Genomic DNA, 19,154 nt, shown 5'->3' with positions numbered 1-19,154 from the left:
AGCCCTTTAATATGACAAGTATCCTTCTGTTTATGATTGTTTATTTCTTTAATTTTAAATCCAGCTACTCAAGAGACCCTACTTACTGGAATCTGGTTATTTCGTCTTTAACTCTGTTCTGTGGCAAAACAAAGGCATCCCTGTTTGTCATCCAGTTAATCTGCAACAGACAAAATTATGGAGCTACACTTTGGAATAGCAAATATTTACCTCACCGTTCCACTTAATGTTGTAACTTGTTTCCTTTTTCAGGCTTCAGAAAGGGAAAAAAGTTACTGTCCTGCAGGTAAGATAGAAGCATCTGCATTTAATTTAAAATTAAAATGAAAAGTATTGTGGCTTGCAAAGCGGAATTGATTTATATATTGTTATCAGGGTTTTTTAAAGTGCATTCAAAGTGTCCTTCTTTTAAAATATGATCTAATCAGACTGGAAAGACTAAGTCAATTTGCCTAGAATCTCTTTCTTTCTGGTCAACGGAGCTTTCGTTGCTTGTGTAATTATTAAATTACGTAAAATTGTCTTGCCATCAGCTCCATGTTTAATGGGGACTCTGTTAATAAATGTTTACATCTTTATTGAGGCCTTTCAAATATGAAATAATATAGAAATACATTATTGTGTTGTGTTGTTTCAGTGTAAGAATGAGCACTAAGTGAATTTGGGAAGATCTCTAATCTTAGTTTAACTTAATGTGAAAGTAATAAAATAACATGAGATAATCCATTTGGTTAATGCTTAAGTGAGTATTTCCACACTATTCTGCAATCTGATGTGTATAAATAGCAGAAGAAAAATGACAAAAGACCTACTGAATGCATGAAAGTTCTCCATATATACAGTGAGTAACCTCATGGGGTGCAGGTGCGGGTTTAAAGTCACTGCATAAAGCTTGTTTGTCTTTTCATGTAGTTTACAAAGTTTATAAGTTTGAAGAGACTTCTAATGTTATAAGTGTAGTAATCATGCTTATAGTTTGTATTTCTATATTTAGAATTCTATAAAATAGCATTTTAATTGCTTATACCATTTCACTACAATAAATATGTGCAATAACTGAAAAGAAAATATTATTTAAAAAGAAGCAAGAAAAAGAGCAAATAGATTTCAAATTTGCATAAATCGTTATATGGGGTATATGTGGAGAATGTGTGTGCGTGTGTGAGAGAGAGAGAGAATCTCTCAGGATACAAAAAAAAAAAACCCAATGCAATTTTCATTGTAATATAAATTTAACCTCTGAACTGATATATGTAGAGTAATGCAGATTAACTAATTATTTACATGGGAAAGTGGCAGAGAAAATAAATATTTATTTAATACATTTTACATCATAAGTCTACATTAACAACAAAGAAGTGTAGAACTTTATATATTAATTGTCAATAAAGAGTAGAACAGATGCATTTACATATTAAAAGATTTTACATAAAACTTTAAATTATAGTTAAGAAGACAGGAGAAGAAAACCGTTTTCATTTGGCAAAATATAAATACAGAGTCTAAAGCAGGGGTAGACAACTGTGGCAACTTAATGAGCTGTGGACTTCCACTCCCATAATTCCTGAGCTATCATACCTATGCTCCCAAAAGTCCCTTGGGAGTTGGGCGGCATAGAAATATGATTAATTAAATTAATTAAATTAAATTAAATATAGCTAAGTTGCCATAGTTGCCCACCTCTGGTCTAAAGTACTCTGCAACATGTAAAGTTAAAGTGAGGGGCAGGCGACCAATGGCTGGTTTTGTGTGGGCTTCCTCAGAGAGAACCAGTGCTAAAATGAACAACTTTCCTATTCCAGCCTGCCATTAAACCTTTCCATGAGCTGAGATAAACTTGTAGTCCTAGCAATTCGTAGAAAGCAAGACACCTTTTTTTGCAAGGCAGGAAGTTTTACTTTAGGTATATTATAAGATTTTCTTTCCAAGTCAAGTTCTCCCCCTTCTCATTTTTTTGCATTATCTACCTCAAAACTGTGGAAAACAACTCTTTTGATTTTCAGCAATCACATGCTAAATTTTGGAGAAATCCCCAAGGGCTAAAAAATAAAAGGGAGGGAGCTCAGGGAGGGTGAAACAGATTTTCACACCCTAGGGCCGTGATGGCGAACCTATGGCACGTGTGCCACAGGTGGCATGTGGAGCCATATCTGTGGGCACATGAGCTTTGCCCTAGCTCAGCTCCAGTGTGCATGTGCGCGCCGGCCAGCTGATTTTGGGGCCTTCCAGGCCCACCAGAAGTCAAGAAACGGGCCATTTCTGGTCTCCGGGGGGCCTCCAGGGAGTGGGTAAGGCCGTTTTCACCCTCCCAAGGCTCCAAGAAAGCCTCTGGAGCCTGGGGAGGGCAAAAAATGGGCCTACCGGGCCCACTGAGCCATCACGTGCCAAAAGCGGGGAGACCGTGGGGGGGGGCGCATGCATATGCGCAGGGGGCGGGGCATAAGGGGGATTGAATTATGGGTGTGGGCATGCACATGCGTTGACCCCCTCCCACGCTCCCCCGACTTTTGGCACGCGACAGCAAAAAGGTTAGCGACAAGGCAAGATAAAGTAACAGAGTGGTCAATGCCTGGAATGCACTACCTGACACTGTGGTTTCTTCCCCAAACCCCCAAAATTTAACCTTAAGCTGTCTACTGTTGACCTCATCCCATTCCTAAGAAGTCTGTAAGGGACCTGCATAAGTGCTCCGGCATGCCTATCATCCCTGTCCTAATATTCCTTTTTATTTTTTTACTCTTACTCTTTTCATGTATTCAAATTATGTTTATACTTTTACCTGTTACCTTATATATGCTTGACAAATAATAATAAAATAAAATAAAATAAAATAAAATAAAATAAAATAATAAAAGTAAGATACAGAAAGGTAATAAGGAGAACAGGTTTGCATACAGAATGGCAACTGTATAGGCCCTTTCATTTGGAGTTGAAACTCAGGCCTTCTCTCTCATCACCTATTTGTAAGGTACATGAGTGAACTAAATATAGGTGTAGATTCAGCATCTGATAAATTTGTGAGACGCACTCACAAAGTATGGGTGCCCATACGCAGCATTCATCAGAAAAGGTCAGGGCTTTGTCCAGGTGGCCAACTGCCATTTCTCTTGAATCGAATATGTGTTCTGATCACTGCTGACTAAGTGGTGCCTGGAATTTACTCTCATTGATCTAAAAGGGGCTCTTCCTCCAGCTGTAATTGTCCTCTTTAGGATTAAAATTAAAAAAAAAATCCTTGAATGATCTTGAACTTTTAAAGAAGTCCATTAAAAGAAAAAAAAAGGGAGTATTTCCTTAAAAAAACAAAAAAAAAAAAAAAACCAACCAGAGATATGATATCAGGTTGTTAAAATTCTATTCGTCACTCAAATCTGCCGCAATGTGAATACTGGTCCTGTTGTACTGAGCATTCCATATTTTATTGGTAACAAATCTTATAACGATTAAATATAAGGTTTACATTCTATTACCAGTAGAAGTTTTTTTTAAAAAAAAAAATGAAGGCAGGTTTTTAAAAATTGAGCCCAATCTACAAGTATTACAACAAATTCAGACTCTCCTAACCCAAAATGAATGAATCTCAAGACCTTACTGATGTCCCAAAGGTGCTTTTTTCAAAAGGCAATTGGCCTTGCTTGGTTTTCTCCTTGAAAGTATTTTGTTGTGAAGAAGCTTCTCGGATGAAAAACAAAAAGTTTTCAAGGGAAAAAACAAAGAAGGCCAGTTGCCTTTGGAAAAGCACTTTTGGGACAACCATGACCTGGATGATTGAGAATCTTCAAAGACCACTGGTGAAATCCAAATTTTTTTAATACTGGTTCTGTTGGCATGGCTTGGTGGGTGTGGTGTGGTGTGGCTTGGTGGCTATGGCCGCCCACTCCAGGGGAAGGATACTGCAAAATCCCCATTCCCTCCTCACTCCTGGGGGAAGGATATTGCAAAATCTCCATTCCCACCCTACTCTGGGGCCAGCCAGAGATGGTATTTGCCAGTTCTCCAAACTACTCAAAGTTTTCGCTACCGGTTCTCTGAACTGCTGAAAATTTCCGCTACCGGTTCTCCAGAAACTGTCAGAACCTGCTGGATTTCACCCCTGCCACAGACATTTACCAAAGATATATTTGCATGTCATTGTGTGAGGAAGTGCTTATGGTTGTTATTCTTAATATACAGAAAGGATATGGTTTTTCCAGAGTCAACATGGATTATTTATATGTTTGAATGCTGGATGCTACCAATATATATATGGTAGCCTTCACCTTTAATTCCTCCTACAAGTAGCTAGGTATATATTGTACTACAGATTGGTTACACATAATTAGCTCAAAAATGTATTAAAAATGGTCATGACTATAACATGACATGGGTTTGAAATAAGTAGGGCATAAACATTCTTGACTTGGAAAAAAAACAATTTTTCTTCAACATCCTTTCATGCTGACTTTCAGCTAGAAGCCAAAATACCCATAAAACTGTAACTGAAAAAGGTGCTTTACAAACACAGTTTATAATAAAATAAAATCCCTCTTCTTTATCGCCATTTTCCCTTGCAGAATAAATTATCGGCAAGATGAACAGAATCATTCATCTGTCTTTGGCCTTAATAGTGTTTTCCCTCGTCAGCCACGGCCACCATGATGTCGATCATCACCATGATCATCATGACACCAAAGCTTCTATCAAGCTCCAGCACAATATTGTTCATCTTGCAACTGAATTCTACAAAATACTGGCTGCAAGATCACATGAAGAGAATATTGTTTTCTCACCCTGCAGCATTTTTACATTGCTTTCAGTTCTGTTATTAGGGACAAAATCAAAAACCCATGCAGAGATTTTAAATGGCCTTGATTTTAACTTGACATACATTCAGGAAGATGAGATCCACCATGGGGTCCATGAACTTCTCCATCTGCTCAACCAGTCAGAGAATGATTACAAGATTGATATTGGACAGGGCCTGTTTTTAAAGGAAGATATACAACCATTGCAGACATTTATAGATAAGATTAAGAAATTCTATGATGCAGAAATCCAAGCCACAAAATTTCAGGAACCAAGAGAAGCTGAAAAACAGATCAATGATTATATAAAGGAAAAAACACATGGGAAAATTGCAGAACTAGTCAAGGATCTTGACCCTGATACAGCCTTTGTTCTCACAAACTACGTGTTCTTTAAAGGTAACCTTCATAGAGAAAAGGGATGGTTCCTTCATTAAAGGAAATATGCAAAGATGCTATTTGCGACAGAGTAAAGCTTTTTGAGTTTGGTGAAAGAAGGGTGGATTTGCGCCAAGCAGCAAGTCCAAAAAGAGATAATTCTATAAGAGATAAGAGATGATTCCTTCACTAAAGGAAATATTCAGATATGCTATTTGAGACATTGTAAAGTTTTTTAAGTTTAGTGAAAGAGGGGTGAAATTCCTCCAATCCACAAAAGAAAACATAATTTCTAATCAATGCAAAGTACATATACTAAAAAACTAGCCCAGTACAGAAATTTAAGTATATTCTTTAGCTCTCATATAACTACTTCACTACTGGGGGTTGTACGAAACAGAAGCTATGTACTGTTTGAAACTACATAACATGGTTTTTCACTTCTGTGAAACTATTTTAGGAATGGTGGTTCCAGTTTTTTAAAAGCACCTAAGAGGAAGGTGTCTTACCCAAAGTGGCATAACTGATATTATCTCAGACTAGTAGATTATTCATAAAACTGGATTATAAATTCCACTAAAATGCACCCTTGCAGAGTTTAAAAACAACAAAAAAAGAAATGGACTGACTGTTCTAAATAATTCTGCTTGATATAAGATTACAGGCTGCACATCTCTCCAGGGGTGGGCTCCCGGGGGTTCGGCAGGATTCGGGCGATCGTCTAGCCAAGGATTGCCAGGGTTCAGTGAACCCCCAAATGCCACCCCTGGTTGGCCACGCGCACCCCTCCCCCTCCCCCACCCCTCTCAGGACTCTCCACGTAGCCTGTTCATCATTCCAGGTAAGTGCAGGGGCCAGGTGGAGGGTCTGGGAGAGCAAAAAGCGGTCCTAACAGAAGTTCGGGAAGTGAGCCTGTTTCTGGCCTCCGGAGGACCTCTGGACCCAGCAACAGAGCAGCAAACCTGTTGCTAAACGATCTGAAGCAGGGGTGGGTTCTAAAAATTTTTACTACTGGTTCTGTGTGCATGGCTTATTTTGTGGGCGTGGCTTGATGGGGGGGTTAATGTGACTGGGTGGGCATGGCCAACTTTTTTAAAAAAAACTTTTAAAAGCATTTTTTCTACAACCTTAAGAGGTTGCAGGAAAAAATGCTTTTAGAAGCCTCTGACGATCAGGCAACTCAGCTGGGATCACCAGAGGCTTTTAAAGGCATTTTTTTTCCTACAACCTCTTCGGCCAAAGAGGTTGCAGAAAAAAATGTTTTTAAATGTTTTTTTTTTTTAAAAGCCTCTGATGAGGTGGGCAGGGTAAGCGAGTGGCGACTGGGCCAGGGACCGGTTCAGGGGGGTGGCCAGCCAATGTTATTACCTACTACTACAAATTTTTACTACCGGTTCTTGCGAGCCAGTGCGAACCGGAAGCAACCCACCACTGATCTGAAGCCTACTCCTGCATCTCTCTATCTGAATAGAGTATAAGTCCATAGGGCTGTGCAGAATTTAGAATGGGTGTTTTATCTTCAACCAAGATTGAAGTAAACTGTATCATGTAAGAAGGTACACGGCCATTTTCTTCTGACAGCAATACAGCAGCTGCATTGCTTCACTGACTAAGCAACATTTGCTGCAAATTTGCAGAAATCAGTCCCAGCTTTGCAAGTGCTGGTCAGCATAAGCAAGTGAATCCAGAGCATCTTACTAGTTAAATTATACCCCCTCTTTGCCTTAGTAAAGAAGATCACAGCATCTTCCTGAGGGTGAACCTAATTCACCTCAAGCAAGTTTAATATTACTGTGGGTCTTTTTTGTTCTCTTTAGGCAACTGGAAGACTCCTTTTGAGCCAGAGTTCACAAGGGAAGAGGACTTCTTTGTGGATCATAACACAACTGTCAAAGTCCAAATGATGCATAGGACGGGTTGGTTCAAATACTATTTTGATAGGCAGCTGTCTTGCACAGTAGTGAAGTTAGACTACAATGGTACAGCCACCACATTTTTTGTTTTGCCTGATCCTAAAAAAGAGAAGGAATTGGATGAGAGTCTGTCAATAGATACTCTGAAAAAATGGGCAAAAAATGCATACAGGTAACACTTCTTTTTACTGCTTCTATATTTCTCCATAGTACATTCTTAAAGGATAACTAAAAACAATTTAGTGTCCATACATTAAAGGTTTATCTCTTGGTATTGTCCCCCATGTATGAGAGTGGAAGATTTGCTCATTAGTTCTTAATCATATTAATAATTATTCTTCCTTCCTGTTTGTGTCATGTTACTTCATCTCTTTGCAAAAAAGCTCCAGACATGCTGTTCAGAGATTGATATGTCCCTGTGGAAAATTCTGCACCATTGTTCTAAGTGGTGAAAGAGTATCCTAGGGGACTGAATGATGGTAGAAGGGGGAACTTTGGTGAGGAGATGCCAAATCCACCTCAGAAGCCTCACACCACGAACAAAGCAGTGGGCAGTGGCTCCCTATCTACTCTACATAAAAAATAGAAATATATATTTGCTCAAGTCCCATTTGGCCTTACAATGTTCTGTTTGATCCCTTCACAATAGTCTGATACTCCGCTTGTTTCTTGCAATCTCTTCAGTTTTATTCCTGTATCTTAATTAATCTCAGGTAGGCCAACATCTGGGTCTGCCATAGACAGAAGTAAAGTTCTGCAAGATGGTGAGTGTGGCATCACATTAGAAAAGTTGTGGGGCTTTGACACTTGATATGGTTACCATCTTGTATATTTTGATATTCCATGCAGACACTGCAAATTAATTCCCTTTCCCAGATCAAATAGATCACCTGAAACTGGATTGAAACAACAATCTGAATCAAGTCAGCAGTTCAGCACTTAGAGGTAGTACTGACTTACTGATCATAATTTGGACCAGCAACGCTATTGTAAAGTAAAACATCAGACTGTGCTTGATTTATACCGGTAACATCAGTTCATCAATTCCAACTGCAGCTATTAATCTAGTCAGTTTATGACTATGACTCCTGCCAGCTTCCCCATTGACTTTATTTTTTGGGAGCTGGCTGTGAAGGTTTCAAATGACAATCACATGACCATAGGACAATCACTATAAATCACTCCCCCCACCACCACCTTTGCTTGTTTAAGCAATCTTTCTACACTGTGACAGAGGGAGAGGGATCACACAAGAAATCTCTTTAGGCCAGCTTTCTAAAAGCTTTGTGGACCAGCAGGGGGGGGAGGGGATGATTCCGCATGAGTGGTGGGCAAGTGCACCCAGCTCCATTTGCGCAAGCAGTGGCACGTATGCCCTCTGCTCGTACAAATGGAGTTGTGTGTACCTGCTCGCCCACCACTCACGCAAGGGGAGCTGCACATGTACGTGCACTGGCCCACCACTTCCACGGCTCAGTTCCAAATGGGCTGCAGTCTAGTACTGGGTCACGGCCCATGTGTTAGGGACCCTGCTTTAGGCAATCAGCAGACATATCCTAATACAGACCGGCCTGGTATACTAACTACCTTGGACAGTGAAAGTGGAAATACAACAGTAATAAATAGTAATAAATAGTGGTTAAAAAGAACAGTTCCTTACCAATGCACATATACCCAAATTTCTGTGCCTGACCACAATGCACAGCAGAACAAGAGTAACATTGTGCGAGCAAAAATCTGTACCTACCTGTAATGCAGTTACGACTGCAATTGGGCCCAAAATTTCTTCTGCTAAGAGAAGTGCTGAGTTTTGCCACTTTCCATGACATTTTTTGCCACAGTTGTTAAGTGAATCACTGCAGTTGTTAGGTTAGTAACATGGTTGTTAAGTGGATCTCACTTCCCCATAAAATTTGTTAGTCAGAAGTTCCCAAAAAGTGATCACATGACTCCAGGACAGGGTAAGTGTCATAAATATGAGATAGTTATCAAGCATCTGAATTTTGATCACATGACCATGGGGATGCTATAATGGCCATAAGTGTGGAAAACAATCATGTGACTTTTTTCTGTGCCGTTGTAATTTTGAATGGTCACTAAACAAATTGTTACAAGTCGAGGACTACCTGTATTAGCTATCGGATGAAAGTTCTTCAAGCTTGTTGGAAGTAACTGATGTAATGAAAATGAAATTTGTGTTTTATTTTTGTCTGATATGGATTTTCTTTAATTAATTTATTTATTTTTGGTATTTTGTTTGCTTGACCTTCTTATAGGTTGATGTTTTAGTTTAGTTTTAAGCCACCTAGAATCACACAGGGTCGAGCAGCCTATAAATTCATTCATTCAATCAGTCAGTCAATCAAGTATGGTATTTATTTTGACAACAATGCCTGTTGGTTCCAGTCAAATATTTTAAACAGATTCATAATGGTTATTATGATAGCAACTAATACCAAGGATTTCTCTGTTAAAAGTCCAGCTTCCATATGACAATGATGGCTTTGTTATGTCTGTTCTGTTTGTGTTTGTTTTACTGATTTTAGTAAATATTACTGGGTGTACTTCTTAACTTTGTGATGTCTAGAGTGAAAATGCCTTTCTGTCTTTCTGAAGGGGTACAGCAAGGGTCTCCATCCCCAGGTTTAGTATTTCAGCCACGTACAGCTTAAAGGAACCCCTCTCCCAGATCGGTATCACTGAAATCTTTACTGATCATGCCAATCTCACTGGAGTCACCGGACACCCTTTGAAACTGTCTAAAGTAAGTAAAACTTTTATATTGTTTGCATCATTTCAGGCAGGTTTTCAGCAAGATGAATGCATATTTCACAGCAGCAATGTTAATGATGGTTAATGATGTATATGAAAAGTCTCACCGTTGCAAAAAAAAAAAAATTGCCTTCCAATTGCTGTTTTGTAAACAACATGCGTGCACCAGATTATCTTTCTAATTGTTCCTCATTACAAAAAGAATAAAGATTGAGATGGCAGCTTATTCATGCTCATCTTTTTTTCTAACTAACTAACTCCTCAAGAAAAGTGTTGGCCAATTTAGAAAGATGCATCTGTCTTTACTCTGGAAATCCCAGGAACATGGCAGGGAAAGTGAAATTGACTTTTTAAAAAATATACAGAAAAAAAGTGGCAACAACAAAGTGTATAGAACAGGAATTGCAGCAACTGCAACATATCTAAGGGGAGAAATCCAGTGTGTTTGGATGCATTCCATCTATTTCTCTTGTGGTTATCAAAAGGATTTGCTAGACTAAGAAACTGAACCGAAAAATGAACTACAATATAAATAAACAGCAGATTTGCCTGACCTATCCTTATTTGCAGAGAATTAAATTGATCATGGTCACTACACAGTTCCAGGTGATGAAATACATAATTTTGCACACCACAAAAGACTTCTAAAACTTTTGCTTGAAAGGACAGAAGACAGAATTGTGGAGATCCAATTTAACAATGCAAGAAACTCAGTTCTGGGTCTGAAGAGGCTCAGGGGAAAATGTTTTTGGAAGTTGAAAATAGTGTAGAATGGCTATTTTAATCTTCATTGGTTTGTCAGTGGCTGAATTAGAGGAAGCCTAATAGTAGCCCTGGACAACATTAGACCCACGAATTCTGACCTGTACATGAGGATGCCAAGCTTCAAAGATGGCCATGGCAAATTGCTCTGCCCTGATCTTTCTCTACTTGAAAGATGGTGTTGAAAGTGATTTGATTAAAACAGGCATTAGTTATAGACCAGGGGTCTCCAACCTTGGCAACTTTAAGATTTGAAGTCCACAAGTCTTAAAGTTGCCAAGGTTGGAGACCCATGTTATAGACCCATGTTATTGTTTAAGCAAAAATATTGACCAACAATATTTACTTTTGGAACTTTAAAAACTACTTAAAAATCTGCAATACTGTTGGGTTCCAATAACATTCTCTCCTTCTTTCCTTGAATGACTATATTTTACCTCTTTCCTTTCACAATGGTTCAATCCAGCATTTTTTAAAGTTGGCAACTTTAAGATGTGTGGACTTCAACTTTCAGAAGTTGTTACGTTTGAAGAACACCGGTTTAAAATCTTCCCTAAGGAGAATCCAGCACTCACTTCAGCAGCGCATGGGCTAAAATTGGAACAATACAGAGAAAGTTCTGTAGGCCTAGTAGTTCAAACTCACAGATCAGCCTAACAAGTTGTCATCATTTCTGAAATATTTTTTTCTACGCCAAACTTTGAACTTTTGCTTCCTTTCTTCTCAGGTTACCCACAAAGCTGTGGTGACAGTTGATGAAACTGGAGCTGAGGCAGCAGGAGCTACTGCTGCAGAAGCAATTCCTATGTCGTTGCCTCCAGACTATAGATTTAACCATCCTTTTCTATTCTTCATTTTTGATGGAAAGGCCAATGTGACATTATTTGTGGCCAAGATAAAAAACCCAACACTGCTGTAAACAATAACAAAACCCCAGAGTGTATTGGATTTTAAATACAGTTCAAAAATAAAATATTATTGGAACATGAATTTCAAAGAAATTTGGGATTGTGGTTTTTTTTGCAAAGGAAAGTTAACAAACCTATTGGTTCCTGTTTGAAATATATATAAAATCATATGAAATATATATTTTTTTTCAAATATATATATATATTTACTACCAGTTCTCCGAACTACTCAAAATTTCCGCTTCCAGTTCTCCAGAACTGGTCAGAACCTGCTAAAACCCACTTCTGGTCTTTATATAAGGTCTTCATGTAGGGTCTTCAAACATCAATGACAGATATGGGAAAAGGGTACTTGCATATAGTTGGGTTCTCAGATAATGAATTGTGAACAGAGTAATAGAAATATGCTGTTCAATTATTCATCCTCTTCCTTGGATCCCTTACATTAACAAAGCAACATCTGGAACATCTTTTTTTGGATAATCAACTCTTTTGTTTGAGCCAGGTGGAAAGCTCTTAACTCTCCCTAGCTACCTGAGTTTAACTCCCCCAAGCCTCCTGATAAGTCTATTACATTGCAATGATTTTTCCACTGTTTTTCTGGATACCATCTGAATGTAATATTAGGAATATTAGGAATATTCAGGCTTTGGGAATTTTTCAAGAGGGGGAGAGGAAATGATGCCAGAGATCAGCCTTCCATCTTCCATGTTATTAAACATCTACTATGTATGAAGCTATTAAACGTTTCATACATGGTTTTAAAGTGAATTGGCGTTATATTGATGATCTTCAGCATCTTTCTTTTTTAGGTATCTTCAGAGCCTCACCCTGGTTTTTGCTTTTAAAAGAACTACATGTGTGGGAGAACAGACTGAATGTAATCCTGGGAAAGACAAATTTGGGAAATATAGCAATAACCGGAAAGGACTGGTATTCCTTAAAGACCAAGTTTATAAGAATAGTCACTAAATGGCAGATAGCATATCTTTTAGCATAATAAATTCACAAGCGAGTAGTACTCACATTGCCTATCCCTCCTCTGTTTGAAGATTTTTGTTGTTGTTGTTTCATTGGCCATTCAAGTGCAGGAGCTATTAAAAGGCCCAGGTCTTATCCATCCTTTGCTAACCTTTGTTGTTGTGTCCGACCCAACGCGACCCCATGAACAACGTTCCTCCAGGCCTTCCTGTCCTCTACCACCACCACCCTGAGTTCATTTAAGCTCACGCCTAGTGCTTCAGTGACTCCATCCAGCCACCTCGATCTCTGTCATCCTCTTCTTCTTTTGCCCTCAATTTTTCCCAGAATTAGGCTCTTCTCCAGTGAGTCCTTCCTTCTCATTAGGTGGCCAAAGTATTTGAGTTTCATCTTCAGGATCTGGCCTTCTAAAAAGCAGTCAGGGTTGATCACCTCTAGGACTGACTGGTTTGATCACCTTGCAGTCCAAGAGACTCACAGGAGTCTTCTCCAGCACCATAGTTCAAAGGCCTCAATTCTTTGGCGCTCAGCCTTTTATTTTTATTTTATTTTTATTTTATTCAATTTGTATACCGCCCTTCTCCTACTGGACTCAGGGTGGTGCACAGCCAGAACTAAAACACATACCAATACAAAATTTAAAATTATTAAAAGAATTACATAACTTTGGCCCAAATTTAAAACAATTCAAATTAAAACCCATTGACAATTTAAAAGCTAAAAAACTAAAAAAGACTAAAGAAGGGGGGGTTCACGCCAGCCCTGCTTGACGGAAAAGAAAAGTTTTCAGGGCACGGCGAAAGACCCGGAGATCCGATATCCTTCGTATCTCCGGTGGCAAATCGTTCCAGAGGGCAGGAGCTGCCACAGAGAAGGCCCTCCCCCTGGGGCTCGCCAGCCGACATTGCCTGGCTGACAGCACCCTGAGGAATCCCTCTCTGTGGGAGCGTACTAGTCGGTGGGAGGCTATCGGCAGCAGAAGGCGGTCCCGCAAATACCTAGGTCCTATGCCATGGAGCGCTTTAAAGGTGGTAACCAACACCTTGAAGCGCACCCGGAAGACCACTGGAAGCCAATGCAGCTCACGCAGGAGAGGTGTCACATGGGAGCGCCCCCTCGCTCCCATAATCCCCTGCGGGGCCACATTCTGCACCAGTTGGAGCCTCCGGGTGCTCCTCAAGGGGAGCCCCATGTAGAGAGCATTGCAGTAGTCCAGGTGGGAAGTGACGAGTGCCTGAGTGACTGTGTGTAAGGAGTCCTAGTAAGGAGCCTTAGTAATGGTCCAACTTTCACAGCTATACATTGCAACTGGGAACACCATAGCCTTGACTATATGCACTTTTGTTGGCAGGGTAATGTCTCTGCTTTTTAGTACGCTGTCTAGATTTGCCATAGCTTTCCTCCCCAGGGGCAAGTGTCTTTTAATGGGTGTAGTCTCCATCTATGGTGGTCTTGGAGCCCAGGAAAATAAAATCTGTCACTATCTCCATTTCTTCCCTAGCTATTTGCCACGAATTGAGAGGGCTGGATGCCATGATCTTAGTTTTCTTAATGTTGAGTTTCAGGCCAACTTTGGCACTCTCCTCCTTTATTTTATTTTATTTATTTTTATTTGATTTGATTTCTATACCGCCCTACTCCCGAAGGACTCAGGGCGGTGCACAGCCAAACAATAAAATACATACATACAAAATTTAAAAGTGGAATTAAAATCAAATTAAATAGTTTTGGCCCAAACAAATTAAAACTCCAATCAATTTAAAACCAATTTTAAAATTTGAATATATAAAATACTAAAAAATATTAAAAATTAAAAATCTTGTATAAAAGAGGGAGAAAATTAGGCCAGGCCTGCCTAGTGAAATAAAAAGGTCTTTAAGGCACGGCAGAAGGTGCGTAGATCCGGGATCCTCCGTATCTCCGGGGGGAGCTTGTTCCAGATAGTAGGTGCCCCCACAGAGAAGGCTCTCCCCCTGGGCATTGTTTGGCCGACGGCACCCGGAGGATCCCCTCTCTGTGGGAGCGTACTGGCCGGTGGGAGGCTATTGGTGATAGTAGGCGGTCCTCCTTCACCTGCATCAAGAGGCTCTTGCTAATCTAGTACTCTCAAAATACATAGCACTCTGCCACCCAAACCCAAGTTCTCTGGGATTGGTGGACATTGTAATTCAAGGCAATTAAAAGGCATCACTTTGAGAAAGACCAATTTAATCTTTAAAGCCAGTGTGGGTTTTTCCTTACTGTAGCCTCTAGGTTCAATATTTTGCACTCCTGAGCATCAGAAGGGTAATTTCCTTATGCCTGTATTTCATGCCATCCTAGTAACAGTCAATAGTTCAGGAAACAGAGAAAGGGCGGGGCTGAAAGAAGCTGCCCCCAGTTTTGGGTTGGGAAAGGCATGCAATGAGCTTGCTTCAAAACTGTCTTTCCACTGACAGAAAAAGGATTGTTGTGACATCTAGTGGTTATGGAAAAATGCTGCTGCTTTTTGTTTCTAGTATCTAAACTGACTCCAAAATGCTGATTATGAATGTGAGACATGGAAGAACCCCAAATTCTTCACTACTTGTCCAAAGATGTTGACAATCCAACCACTGTCCCTGTCTTCTCTGTCCCAGAGATCACTAGCTAAATAAAGGGTGGGGGGAAAATGCTGCTTCTGACTTGAGCCCAAATTCTGCACATATCCATATCCTTTCCTTAGTAATAATGCAGATGTGACCTTTCACTGTCTTCTTCTGGGAGACTTTTCTTAACTTCACCTAGGCTGAACGTATTTAGCTTTCAAGATCACTCCAAGGTCAGTCAGGTTCTGCAGCCTAGCTGGGTTTGGTTGAACAAAATATACCTATGTTAATTTAAAACCTGAGAAAGGGGAGCAAGAATTTAAGTGTCATCAGAAGAGGAGAATTGGTAGCGGTACATTCAAGAATATACAAACATCTTGTATAGGATCATGTTCTCCCTGACAGTGCCACTGATCCTGATAGCTACATAGTGCTTCCAATATCTGGGGCCATTATATTCTTGCAATTTTGAAACCAGGGAAAGTTCCAAACCTTCCCCAAAGTTACAAGCCAATTGCTCTTCTATGTGTCACCTACAAACTTTTAGAAAGACTTATGTTAAACAGAATAGCCCTAGCAGTAAAATCTATACTCCAAATAGAGCAAGCTGGATTTCGCCCCAAACATGATTGCAATGATCAAGTCCTTGCACTAATTTCTTATCTGGAGAATGGATTCCAAAGGAAAATTTTAAAATGTCTCTGTTTTTCTTGACCTCTTGATGACCTACAAAACAGTCTGGAGAGAAGGACTTCTCCTCCAACTAATCAAGGTTATACCTTGTCATAACACCATTGCCTTGATTCCAATGGTGGGATTCAAATTTTTTTACTACCAGTTCTGTGGGCGTGGCTTGGTGGGCGTGGCATGGCATGGCATGGCATGGCATGGCATGGCATGGCATAGCATGGCTTGGTGGACATGGCAGGGGAAGAATACTGTAAAATCTCCATTCCCACCCACCTCCAGGGGAAGGATGCTGTAAAATCTCCATTCCCTCCCAATCAGCTGGGACTCGGGAGGCAGAGAATAGATAGGGGTGGGGCCAGTCAGAAGTGGTATTTACCTGTTCTCCGAACTACTCAAAATTTTCGCTACCGGTTCTCCAGAACTGGACAGAACCTACTGAATACCACCTCTGCTTGATTCGCCACATTTTGTTATTTCAAGTTTTCTACCAGACTTTGTAACAGCTTTGTTCCCTATGCCATCTTCGCAAGATTCATCTTTCTTGCCATGTACATATATACATCCAGACTAGACTGAGTTGTTTCCCTGTGTCATATAATATATATGGGTATATGCATAATTTTGTATTTATCTATTTACCGTATTTATTACCGTTTAGGTAGTGTATAGTGGAGGTGGTGACCCTTTGAGAGCTGTATGCAACAAAATTTCATTTTAATGTATGCCGATTAGTGTACATTCAAAGTGACAATGAAGTTATTCTAAGTCTAATTCAATAAAAGCAGGTATCATAAGATGAACAATGGACTATCACAAGGATCAGTGCTATCCCCTGCTCTTTGTAACTTTACATCTACGACCTGCCTGAAATCTTTCTCAGAAATTTATTTATGCCAGTGATATAATTCTCCCACAGCCCAAAGAACCAACTTCAGTGATGCAGAGAGCATCCTTTCTCAAGATCTCCAGAAGCTGGATGACTACTTCAAAAAATGGCACCTCCAACTAAGCCTAACAAAAACAGAAGTAGCCATATTCCACCTCATCAATAGGTATGCAAATTACCAGCCTTCAGTGAAGTTCCGGAACCATATTTTTCAATGTAGCAAGTCTACAAAGTACTCAGGAGTAACACTGGACAGATCACTAACCTTCTGACAGCACCTGGAAAAAAGAGCTGCAAAATGGAAAAACCACAAATGTTTACTGAACAGATTGGCTGAAGCATCCTGGGGTGCTGATGCTAACACCCTACGGCTTGGCTTTGGTTTATTCCAGAGCTGAATATTGAGCTAGCATTTTGTTTAAGAGCACCCATGCCCAAATGGTCCATGTCCAACTTTGCCAGACAATGCATACCATCTCTGGCACATTGCAGCCCACTCCTATGCCCTGATTACTAGTACTTAGCAATATCATCCCCCACATTAGAAGACCACAAGTTCTTGTTCAGCTTTGGTCAAAGATGCTGAACAACAAGGCCCTCCCTATTCACCAGAACAATACACAGTCCATCACAAGATTGAAATCATGTAGGCTAGCATGGAAAACAGCTATTCATTTAACTTCTTCCCAGTTTCACCTTGAGAATGCCTGCAGAAGGCAATGGTCCAAAGTATCTTCTTGTGGCCTGACCATTAATGATCGCTCTACCAAACCACCTGGTTTTGATCTGCCTCACTCTGTCTGGATGAAATTGAACAGAATTACGGTAGGTGTGATACTGGAAGAAGTTCCTCTGCCCTTCATCAATGTGAATGGAAAGATTCTCCTTGTCATGATTGTGGTGGTGATATGTAAACTATTAAACATACTATGCAAGATTGCCCATAATGTGCATTCTCTAGTTCTCTAGAAGATCTGCATGAAACGTCAGAGGTTTATCACCTGGATAGCTGAATTGGACATCTGCCATATCCCCATAGAAGTTTTACATGTAATTATGTGGATTGTGTGTATATGTTTACCTATCTTCTGCCATGTTCTCATCAATCACTAAATAAATAAATATTTTTGATACTAGCTGTTGTAGACTCTTAATCACAGGGAGACATTGCACTCCATTTGTTTTATGAACTATTCAGGCCATTATTTTGAAAGAAATACTCCCCGCCCCCCCACCCATATTTTAAACTTTTAAATTAGGGAAAGTTCAATGTGTGGAATTCTAATACATAAACCTTCAGCTTGCAAGTGCATACTTGTATTTTTTTCTTTCTTTCATATATCAAAAACCTACTATTGGAATATATTTCTAGAGCAATTATACATCCAAGGCAGCATGTTCTTTTGTACCAGTGGCAATATTCACAGTGTCACACTGTTGTATATATGCTATCTTTCCACCCCACATAAAGCTGCTAGAGATTTAATGAAAACAGAGCAATTAGATTATGTCACCTCTGTGTTAAGAATTCAGCTGTGTATTAAAATAGGGTTCGTGATCACCTCTGAACTTGATTATTTACTTGCAGGCATTTCATTTCCCAACTCGATAATATTGAACATGAGTGAGCATGGGGTTGCTGTCTGTTTACAGTAGTTTGCTCTGCCAATTTTGGTGTGTGTGTGTGTGTGTGTGTGTGTGTGTGTGTGTGTTGTGTGGTTTCCTCCAGGGGTGAAATCCAGCAGGTTCTGACAGGTTTTGGAGAACCGGTAGCGGAAATTTTGAGCAGTTCGGAGAACCAGTAGTAGAAATTTTGAGTAGTTCAGAGAACCGGCAAATTCCACCTCTGGCTGGCCCCAGAATAGGGTGGGAATGGAGATTTTGCAGTATCCTTCCTCTGACATGCCCACCAAGCCACTCCCACCAAGCCACACCATGCCCACCAAGCCACGCCCACAGAATCAGTAGTAAAAAAAATTGGATTTCACCACTGGATTCCTCCTTTTCCTTGATTAGAGTATTTTTTTTTCTATCTGATGGTTTGTCTAGTATTAATCCCTGCTCCATGATGGCAGTCTCAGAATGGATGGCATTCAACATCCTATTGAATAATTGATGAGGATATTTGGAGTACTAATGGTGTTTAGGATGTGACTAGGTAAAAATCTTTGGGATGTTTAGTTGCTGATGTTTCCATACATTGAAAGAAAATTTGAAGCTACAAAGACAGAATTACGGTGGGAATCTGAAACATAAGAAACATTGAACACAGGAAAGCTCAGCACAGCAAAAGAGGAAATGGAACAACTATATATTGCCACCTAGAGTAGCCTCTTAGCCAGATAGGCAGCAAATGAATTTAACAAATATATAAATATTGACATCTTGGCATCGGTGCATTGAAATGGATTGAAAGTACACAATTTCAGTCAGAAGCCCACTCAGCATTTGAAAAACAAAGAAGAAACAGTGCTGTTTTCTTAATTAGGAGGGATATAGTAAGGGCAGCACTT

General features: G+C 39.8%; 1 protein-coding gene across 2 annotated transcripts; it reads left to right on the top strand.

Annotated features, from left to right (window-relative positions):
* Positions 1–259: 259 nt before the first annotated feature.
* On the top strand, positions 260–11,599 carry LOC139315350 (alpha-1-antitrypsin-like). 2 transcript variants are annotated; one of them, XM_070941567.1, is made up of 5 exons: positions 260–286; positions 4,554–5,183; positions 6,980–7,247; positions 9,692–9,839; positions 11,337–11,599. In XM_070941567.1, exons 2-5 carry the CDS (start codon positions 4,571–4,573, stop codon positions 11,526–11,528), a joined length of 1,221 nt encoding a protein of 406 aa, XP_070797668.1. In that variant the 5' UTR covers positions 260–286; positions 4,554–4,570; the 3' UTR covers positions 11,529–11,599. The 2 variants fall into 2 exon arrangements, with proteins under 2 accessions (XP_070797668.1, XP_070797661.1); XM_070941560.1 differs by lacking the exon at positions 260–286 and adding an exon at positions 781–841.
* The last annotated feature ends 7,555 nt before the right edge of the window (positions 11,600–19,154 follow it).

The sequence above is a fragment of the Pituophis catenifer genome, unplaced genomic scaffold (assembly GCF_029215685.1).
Source record: "Pituophis catenifer annectens isolate HBS135680 unplaced genomic scaffold, rPitCat1.0.hap2 SCAF_1, whole genome shotgun sequence".
Classification (NCBI taxonomy): Eukaryota; Metazoa; Chordata; class Lepidosauria; order Squamata; family Colubridae; genus Pituophis; species Pituophis catenifer.
This window is presented reverse-complemented; position numbering and strand designations above follow the sequence as displayed.

Bases quoted from the DNA above. Each gene is read 5' to 3' on its own strand.
- LOC139315350 (XM_070941567.1), top strand. From the start codon at position 4,571: ATGAACAGAATCATTCATCTGTCTTTGGCCTTAATAGTGTTTTCCCTC. The intron at 7,248-9,691 runs GTAACACTTCTT...GTCTTTCTGAAG, and splicing joins TGGGCAAAAAATGCATACAG to GGGTACAGCAAGGGTCTCCA. The intron at 9,840-11,336 runs GTAAGTAAAACT...CTTTCTTCTCAG, and splicing joins ACCCTTTGAAACTGTCTAAA to GTTACCCACAAAGCTGTGGT.